At 34.2% G+C, this 9,386-nt stretch overlaps 2 protein-coding genes across 2 annotated transcripts in view; both read right to left on the reverse strand.

The window, feature by feature from the left end:
* Nucleotides 1-1,898, reverse strand: part of LOC117110445 (tripartite motif-containing protein 2-like) — a 5,236-nt gene extending 3,338 nt beyond the window's left edge. The window contains exon 1 of the mRNA XM_033253154.1: nt 722-1,898. The gene's annotated coding sequence lies outside the window, so the exon portion shown is untranslated. The remainder of the gene's footprint in view (nt 1-721) is intronic.
* A 3,160-nt stretch (nt 1,899-5,058) lies between these two features.
* On the reverse strand, nt 5,059-8,551 carry LOC117110442 (tripartite motif-containing protein 2-like). The gene is made up of 2 exons (XM_033253151.1): nt 8,495-8,551; nt 5,059-7,490 (listed from the first exon to the last, which is right to left on the reverse strand). Exon 2 carries the CDS (start codon nt 7,476-7,478, stop codon nt 5,262-5,264), a length of 2,217 nt encoding a protein of 738 aa, XP_033109042.1. The 5' UTR covers nt 7,479-7,490; nt 8,495-8,551; the 3' UTR covers nt 5,059-5,261.
* Between the last annotated feature and the right edge of the window lie 835 nt (nt 8,552-9,386).

Here is a 9,386-nt window from a genome sequence, read left to right on the forward strand (position 1 = left end):
TTTTTGCATCTGTGTGTGTGGTGTTGAGTGTGTTTCCTTATTCAATTTATTAATATTACATGCTGTTGTTGGCATTTGTAATTGTTTTTTCTAGGCCTAATGTTTTTTTTTTCTTACTTCGGATACCTTGACTTACTTACAAGCTCTTCAGAGTTTTTTTTGTTGTTGTCCCTTTCATCATTTTATTTTATCTTAATGTTTTTTTTTTGTCTATTATATTGTTGATTACTGTAATTGATGAATGAACGAGTAAATGAAACACAGGCTTAGCCAGCGAGACATCCGGCCGTCTTTCGGACGGCTACAATTATTTAGGATGGTCACTTTTACCATGACGGCTTTGCCTAATCAGCTTGGCCTAGCCTAATTGGGCCTGGTCTACCTTTAGCAAATTCTTTATATTCTTCAAATCTATCAAATGTTACATTACTCTAAAGATAAATCAAATTTAAGTTTGATAAAAGCAACATTTATTGATTGAATGTACGTTGTTTTCGTACCAATAATCGTTGGGGATTCCCAAAGATGGGCGTCGTCTGCCTATCGGCTCAGTGCCACGCTCACTGGCTTTCATTTTGGACGGCCTATTTTGTTTTTTTCTGGCTAAACCCTTGAAATGAAATGAAGTAAATGAAATGTCTATTTCGATGATATTTAGATTAGTTGAAGATAATTTATAGGCTCTACCAATTGTAAGAAAATGTTTGATAGTATCACTTACCTGTTGTTTTGAACAGCAGTGATGTATGATAATAGGATACAAGAAGTTTCTGTAGAAGGCTATACAAAGTCTGTCCAGTCTAGGGCAAACACTTGGCGTGTGAATTGAAATTTACAATTATTCCTTAACGCGATCAGTGAAAACATTTAAATAATGTCTTCATATAAACAAATAACTGTACTCTATCCCATTATATGCAAATGAGTACATCCTTGGCTGATTTAGCTTGGAACAATAGGCGGATATCTGACCATGCTATTAAAACTTCCTTTTCACAAAGTTTGATTTCATAAGTGATGTCATAGCAGTTTTGCTTTGTGTTAGTTAATTAATGTAAATCCTGGCTGTCTGATACTCACTGTCCTCATTTTGGATGTGTGGGGGGGGGGAGATATCAGCTGACCTTCTAGGATAAGCAGAAAAATGCTTCAAAATACATTTCATCAAATCATTTAACACAGATCATTGTTTACATATATTTGGAGAGAATTTTTAAAGCCTGCCCTCTAGAATCATAAATGCTTTCAATGAAGTTTGGAAGGTCAGCTACCATTTGACCCAGCTTCCTGAATAATGATAATAATAATAATAGATGGATTTATACAGTGCAAATAAACGAGGTCTCTATGTGCTAGACAATATTGAAGGACCAAGAACACAAAGAAAAAAGCCGGAAAAAAAACAAAAATAAAAAACAATAAACACCAAGCTAGCACCCAAACCGAAGTATGGGGTTACACCACCATCACCGCCAACCAGAGATCTGTGTTTATGTACTCCAGTTAGCATCGGTTAAGTCTTGATCTTTTCTCTGATCAGGTGCTTCCTAACCTGGAACAAACAACACTAGCTAGCGAGGTGAAACAGAAATTGAAAAAAAAAAAAAATTAGCTATACTTGTTCAAACACTCAAAAATGCTTACATGATTTTCTGAAATTTACCTTAATAGTAGCACCCACAGATTATATTGGCTTATTGTGGTGGCGCCAATATGTAAATTCTAGGGCGGGGAATCTAACCACTCCTAACAGGGGTCTTCCAATTTCTGACAGAGGACAGGAAAACCACACACACCTTCTCCCTCCCCTTGTGTTCTTATAAAAACTGGAAGTTTTAATTTCTGTTGGGGGTGCACAGGGTGCTGCACATGGCTCCAAAAATGATTTGCGCCCACCAGTTTCCCCCCACAAATATCATGTTTAAGTAGTTAAAAATCACCTAAAATCACCTTATTTTGCGAATTGACACCCCCTCCCCAACCAATCATTGAGCCCCACACTTTACCGTCCCCCCATCAGCATCTCCCATTTCCAGACTTCTAGATACGCCACTGGCTGCCAAAATGCATGTTGGGTAATAAGTTTTAGTTAACGTTTACATCGTCCGCCCAAAAAAGTCCCTAATAACAAGACTATTGCCAAACCAGTACATTTATATTGTGCATACATCTTTGAAGTTTCATTCATGGAAAAGACAAAATAATTTTAAAGATACCACTAAGTTTCCACCACTATTTTAAATTTTAATGAACATTCAGAAATTAAGTAGTTTCAGAGGTTTGTCATTGTTGTTTGCTAACATTAAACACAACAAAAACTTTGGTTGTAGGAAATACTTGCACTTGCAATGTTATAAAATATTACCATTTGTACAACCAAATTTCATTCAACAAAAAGCTAACTTGTTTATACAACACATCTACCAACCATTTTTTTAAACCAACTTGCTAACATTTTCTAAACCTAAGTCTTGTATTGTAAGATTTCTTTTGTCCTTAGTTCATTGATTCAAATAACGTAACATGAAAAAGAAAATCTATACCTTGGTCTATGCTTTAAAGTACAAAACACAGCAAATAAAGTTAGTTTTATTCATATATTAAAGACTCATTTCCTTTATTTTGTAGTTTAAAAAGAATTTAAATTTACAATATTACTTTGTGGAGTATTGTGAAGTGTTTGACTTCGGTTTACAAAACCATTCATGAGTAAAAGATAACAAGACATGTTATAATACAAAAGTTAAATATACAGTATTTGAAAGGCATACACTTTGAAATTATGAAGTACACATATGATTTCACAGTTGGCCCACCATCGGAAATCTTGGCTTTTTGTGTGTATATATTTACAGAAATGACAGACAAATTACCATTCACAAAATTTTTGTAGGTTATTCAAAAACCAAAATTAGTTTCGGTTTCATATTAATCTAAGTAATATTTTAAATCAAATTTCTTTTTTCTAAACCACAATAAAATGTACATACTTGCGTAATTCAATTTACAATATTACAGGTACATTTATATATGTTATATATGTTGCATCTGTTGCATCAACCTATTTATTGCTGTTAAGGCCATATACGACATATGGTTATGGAAACATCTTGTAATTAGCCATTTCAGCCCTTACATAGAATAATAATAATACAATGTACGATGTTGGATGTACACACTAGATTAAACCAACAGTACACAATAACATCACTTATACTGAAGAAATCCGGGGGACGGAAGAAATAATTTTATAGTGAGTACTGTACATTCAACATCGTGCATTGTGTTATTATTACCATAACAGATATTTTTAAACCAGATGAAACTATTCAACAAGTTAGTTTTAGTTGGCATTCATCATTCTCAGTTAACATTTATGATTAGAAAAACTACCAACCACCAACTTTATGTTCCTAAATACATATTCATTTCTATGTACAATGGGTATCATCATGTTTAACTACTAAATTAAATTAAAAATTACCAATATTTTCTATACCAAGTAGTTGATTATGTTTTCTACAGCAGGTTCTCCAACGTTCTACTAAAGTAGAACCCCTCATCTGGAACACCCTTATTCAGGTGGCACCCCTATTAAGGAGAGACTTTTCTGTGAAATGTTTTAACAATACAGCCAGCCCCTTTTAAGGGAACGAGGACACTCTCAATGTAAAACATTTTTTACTCCTATTAAGTGGACAACATTTTTTACTCCTGTGGACACTAATTTTTTCTATTATCTTGCAATAAATACAATAGACACAAAATTATTATATTTCATTGAAATTATATATTTTTTACAATTTTTGAGCTGTAAACTTAATTTCAATCGTATCAAAATATTGAATCACAATGGTTTCTCTTTTTTCTGAGTTTTGCTATCAATATCAATCCAGATTTTAAAAATCGTGATCCTTTAAATGGACATCAGTATTAGGCCTACAGGTGTAAAGTTTTCATACATTCCATTTGGGCCTTATATATCCAATGTGAATTTGATGGAATGAATATTTAAATGACCATACTGTTACGCCACTTTGTTCAAACTAACCAAATTTAGCCCTCTTTTGGTGTTCATGAAATTCTAATTTATAACCTGCACCTTTGTTCTGAATCATTTTACTCTATGCATCCTAACCCTATGTTGTGCATACAAAAGAAAGCTCAATATTGTTAAAATAAAAAAAGAAGTAATCATATATGGATATTAAATTCTGAAGCAATTATATACTTTTAGTTCTACTGGTATAATTACATTGAATGTTGATTTTGTATCGTGGATTTTTTTTTATATTTGCATTTAAAATTATTGATGCAAATTACAGCAGTTTAGTTCTATTGTGACCATAGGCTTAACCAGCGAGCCATCCTACAATTATTTTTACTTTAACCGTGACGGCTTGGCCTAATCAGTTCGGCCTAGACTAATTAGGCCTGGTCTACCTTTAGCAAATTCTTTATATTATTCAAATCTATCGAATGTTTCATTAAACTAAAGCTAAATCATCAAACATTTATTCATTGAATGTACATTGTTTTCAGTGAGGATTCCCAAAGATGGATGTGGCCCGTCCATCGGCTCAGTGCCATGCCCACTGGCTTCCATTTTGGATGGCTTATTTCATTTTTCTGGCTAATCCCCTGATTGTGACTTAATTTTCTTAGGTCATTTGGCTACTACATGCTAAGAATCCCTATTAAGGGGTAGTGGTTTCCCCTTAACAGGGCTTCTACTACTCTATTATAAAATGACCAATATTAATACAATTAGCAAGTCAAATGGCCGAGCGGTTAGCAGGGGTGCCGCAAGCTAGCCATAATATCGGCGCTGGTTCAAACGGCACGTTCGCATGGTTCTGGTGGTAGAACAAGTCTTCTCGGATAAGGACTATAAACCGTAGGCCCAGTGTATACAATGGCTCGTGTGCACTATAAAGAACCCAGTACATCCTTCGAAACGAGTAGGGGGATACCCCGGTGTACTGGAACAGACAGCCCCTGTGGTGGACGACAAGAGTTGCTGGTACCGGGGAACTGGGTAGCACAGACACAAAGGGACCCTTAGGGATGAAGAATGTCTATGATTGAGTTTCTAGTCCACATATTAAGTGCCCTGAGTGTCTTATGTTAGATGGATTTGGCGCTATATAAATCTACACCATTTATTACAATATTTGATAAACTGGCCACACTTTTATAGAAAGTTAATTTATCATTATTTCTATAAAGAAAGGTGAGCAACAGCTGCCATAAGCTATTAGTTAATAATTGAATATTTTGACTGTATTGTTTCCCTTGTCTGCTACTGCAAATCTCCGTGGATGATATGAAATTATGGATAATCCAAGTGGATTGAGGATTTCATCTTCTTCTTTATCAAGTCTTTCAATGAAGTATCCCTTATTACTGAATAGCTGCAGTTTGTGTTCACTTGATATAATGATGTTGCCATCTTCATCAACTACAACTCCTTGTGAATTCATCAAAGTACTATCAAGACCTATACCAAGGCCTTTCAGAAACTCTCCTTCCTTATCAAATAGTTTTAATACAGGTTTGTACCGTAACTTCGGAGATTTACTGAAAATACCAAATATGTTCTGAGATGGATTGCTGATGTTATTCAACAATATTAGATTCCCATCCCTTGTAAAGGTAACATCAATGCTTTTTCTGTGTGACCATATCCTCCTCATCTGCTGGCCACTATCAATTTTAAACATAAACACACAGCTATTCTTACCCATATCTGCTACATACACAATATTTGATGACTCATCCACATGGATACCCTGTGGATCACTTAAGGCTCCCTGCCCAATTGGTTCGCCCACCACATGACCAGCTTTTTCTGTCTGCATCATTGCAAAACCACTTATTTCTCTCTGCATCATTGCAATGCATTTATTACCCTTATCACTAAATGCTATATCACCATTCTTCATTACATACATTCTGTTAACTTCCACGCCTTTAGGAAGTTTAACCTTAGTAACATATTCACCTGATTGCTTGTACTTGTGTAATTCATTTGTCAAACTTGAAATCAGCAAGCAATCATATTCATACTTAACTACATCACTAACATTACCATGTTTAAGTCGTATTTGAATTGTATTTACTAATCCTTTCCTCTCTACTTTTATTTTCACTGGTGATTGTTTGATTGGTTCATCATCAATACTCACATCTAGACTACAAACACCTGGACTTGTGCATTTTCTTGTCACAAAGTAATTTCCATTGTTATCTTCTTTAACTGGAGTGATGTCGGTTTCTCCTGTAGGCTGAGTCCATGTCGCCTTCAGTTTACTTGCGTCTATTTCAAATTCACTTGTTTTGTTTACTTTAACAACAATTTGTTGACCTTGGGTCACACTGTTTCCTTGCATTAATCGTAGACATGCTGCCATTTCTTGGGTTACGTGTCCTATGTTATATTCTTGTAATAAACTCGTTCGTTTTAAAAAGACAATTTTTCCGTTATCATTTGGCTTTGTCTTAGGTGGCTGTTCCCTAAGTGTATCTTTCAGTTCTGTAACTATATCACATGACTGCATTGCTGTAGCTTCATCACTCTTCAATAACTGATTAAGAACTTTCAGTTTTGTATTTACATCAGATATAGTTGTGCTCAATCCATTAATTTGAATCTCACTTATTTCTTTCTTCTTTCTGTACATTGTTTCTACGTTTCTTATCATTTTATTTTCATCCTCCGTAATTTTTTTTCTGAGTTGTTGCACATGGTTATCAATATCCCTCAAACTGGTGGCTTTACTTTGTTCTAATTTTTTAGAATTTTTACGAACTTCTTCAAGACCCATTTGTAAATTGTCTTTAAAATCATCCGCTTCTTTTTTCAATTCTGTAGCAGTTTCTTTGAAATTTTGAAATGCTTCTGAAATTTTAATTGGTTTTTGTATCCCTCCACATTCCTTGCGGTGCATAGGCATACATCTCGCGCATATTGGAATTCTGCAATTTGTGCAGTAAAACTCCAAATGTTCCTTGTGATCCTTACACAACCGAGGATGTAGCAAAGCAAATTCTTGACGAGTCATTAATTTCACTGAATGTAGGTTGTGATATTCCGTTACTGGTAACATTTTATGATGATCGCTACAGGAAATGCACAAGTAATGTTCGCAATCTTGGCAGTAGTATTTTGCTTGTTTTTCACATACACATTTCATCTGATATCTTTTCTCATATCGTTCCATAGTTTCTAATAAATTATTCAAAATGATGTTTGGAGCAAGTTTTTGAAGCCCACCCTTTGGGATCTGTTGTGATTTTTTGCAAGTTGGACAAGTCAGCTTACCATTCTCCTTAACCCAGTCCTCCAGACAGGCCAAACAGAAAGTATGAGGGCAGTTGAGGGATTTAGGATTTTGAAGTCTGTTAAAGCAAATGGTACATTCCAGTACCTTCTCATCTATATCTTCAAGAAACTGATCCAACTCCCTGGTAGCCATCTTTAAATAGACCTGTGAATAAATTATAAAGTAAAATGATTAATCTTTTTAAAAATTGAAATATCTGGTTTTTTTGGGGTTTTTTTTTTTATCAAAATTACTCTAAAAGCATCTTTCAGACAGACAATGTGCAAAATTTTAGAAAATAGTATGTTTGTATGTTTCTGTATCATACTAACTAAATATTGCAGTTTATATAGTCATAATATTGAGTAATGCCTAATTGTGTAAAAGGATTGCCTACGCCAGTATGCCAACAGTATCCATTAAAATGCTTCATTGTCAGTGGTGTTTAAAATGTAAAATATAGAAATTTATATAGTGATTTTTGCCAATGGATACAAAGCGCTTGGATGTGTGCACAGGAACTTGATCAATGACTATCTTCTCCCCTAAGGGTCCCTTCGTGTCTTGCTACCCTATAACCCAGTGCAACTCTCGTCGTCCACAACAGGGGCCATTTGTACCAGTACACCGGAGTATTCTCTTGCTCATCTCGAATGATAGTGTGTTCTTTATAGTTTACAGTCCTTATCCGAGAAAACTTCTTCTACCACCAGAAACATAGGCGAGCGTGCCAATCAAACCACCGCCAATATTATGGCTGCAGTTGTGTGGGTATTGACTTTAAGGGAGCTGGAAGTGCTTGATGGCTAAGTTAGTGAAATCAGAGCCAGCTATCCACTGAATTTAGTCTCCTCTTGCACCCATTTTTAGGTCTTGGAATTTTATTTGTTGTAAGCCTCAGATAACAAAACTATCACAGTTTTATGTTTACAAATGCTATTTCTTAAACGAACCATTCAGAATCAAATCTTAATTTGTACAATGAGCCAAATTTCCTCTGTAAAATCTCAAGCTAATGTGTAGTACAGAGAGATTCATTCCTATTTTTAGATCCTATTTTTGTGTTGCATAAGCTTCTGATTACTAAAGAAGTTTTTGATTTATCGCTTTCATTATTTGTAATTTATAATTCAGCTATTTAACAATTAATATTTTAATGTAGTACTTACACTGAACCAAATTTTCTTGGTTGAATCTCAAGCTAATTTGTAGTACATGTAGTATCTGTCGAAAAGTCTTTACTAATATTTCTGGTTTTTCCCACCTTTGATTATGTACTGTGTATGGTAATTGTGATGTAAATCACAATTACCATAACAACAGCAAGATTCTTTTTTTCCCCTATTTTTAGATCCTATTTTTTGTGTTGTATAAGAATAAATATTTGATTTATCGCTTACAGTGTTAATATTTACCAGTTGCTTATTCTTATAGGAGACGCAGAAGACCTGTTGATAATATCTAATTCAACTATTCAACAATTTATATTTAATACTTTCAATGACTAAATTTTCTCGGTTGAATCTCAAGCTAATGTATGGTACATGTAGTATCTGCGGAAATGTTGCAACTAATAATTCAGGTTTTTCCCACCTTTGAGTGATGTAAAGTAAAGTCTACCGAGCAACAAAATTCTTTTTCTATATTTAGATCCTGGGAATTTTTGTATTGTGTTGCGTAAGCCTCAGATAACTAAAGAAGTTCTCCTTATAGCTGAGTCACTACATCTATTGATAATTTCAAATTCAACTTTTCAACAATTAATATTTTAATGAACCAAGTTTTCATTGGTTGAATCTGAAATGTGTAGTACTGTAATATTGCAAAAATGTCATTTACCAGTATTCTTATAGTAGACTCAGTAGACCTATTGATAATTTCTAATTCAACAATTAATTATTTTGATTTACGTACAATGAGCCAAATTTCCTCTGTTGAAACTCAAGCTAATGTGTTATACACGTAGTATCTGCAGAAATGTCTTCACTGGTATATCTGGTTTTTCCCACCTTTAATTACATACTTAGTACAGTATTTGTGTTATCAGAAAGTAGATAGGGT

The sequence above is a fragment of the Anneissia japonica genome, unplaced genomic scaffold (assembly GCF_011630105.1).
Source record: "Anneissia japonica isolate Jap-2015-1 unplaced genomic scaffold, ASM1163010v1 scaffold287936_len456577_cov159, whole genome shotgun sequence".
In the NCBI taxonomy this organism is placed as follows: Eukaryota; Metazoa; Echinodermata; class Crinoidea; order Comatulida; family Comatulidae; genus Anneissia; species Anneissia japonica.

Excerpts from the sequence above, each read along its gene's own strand:
- LOC117110442 (XM_033253151.1), bottom strand. The coding sequence starts at position 7,478 with ATGGCTACCAGGGAGTTGGATCAGTTTCTTGAAGATATAGATGAGAAG.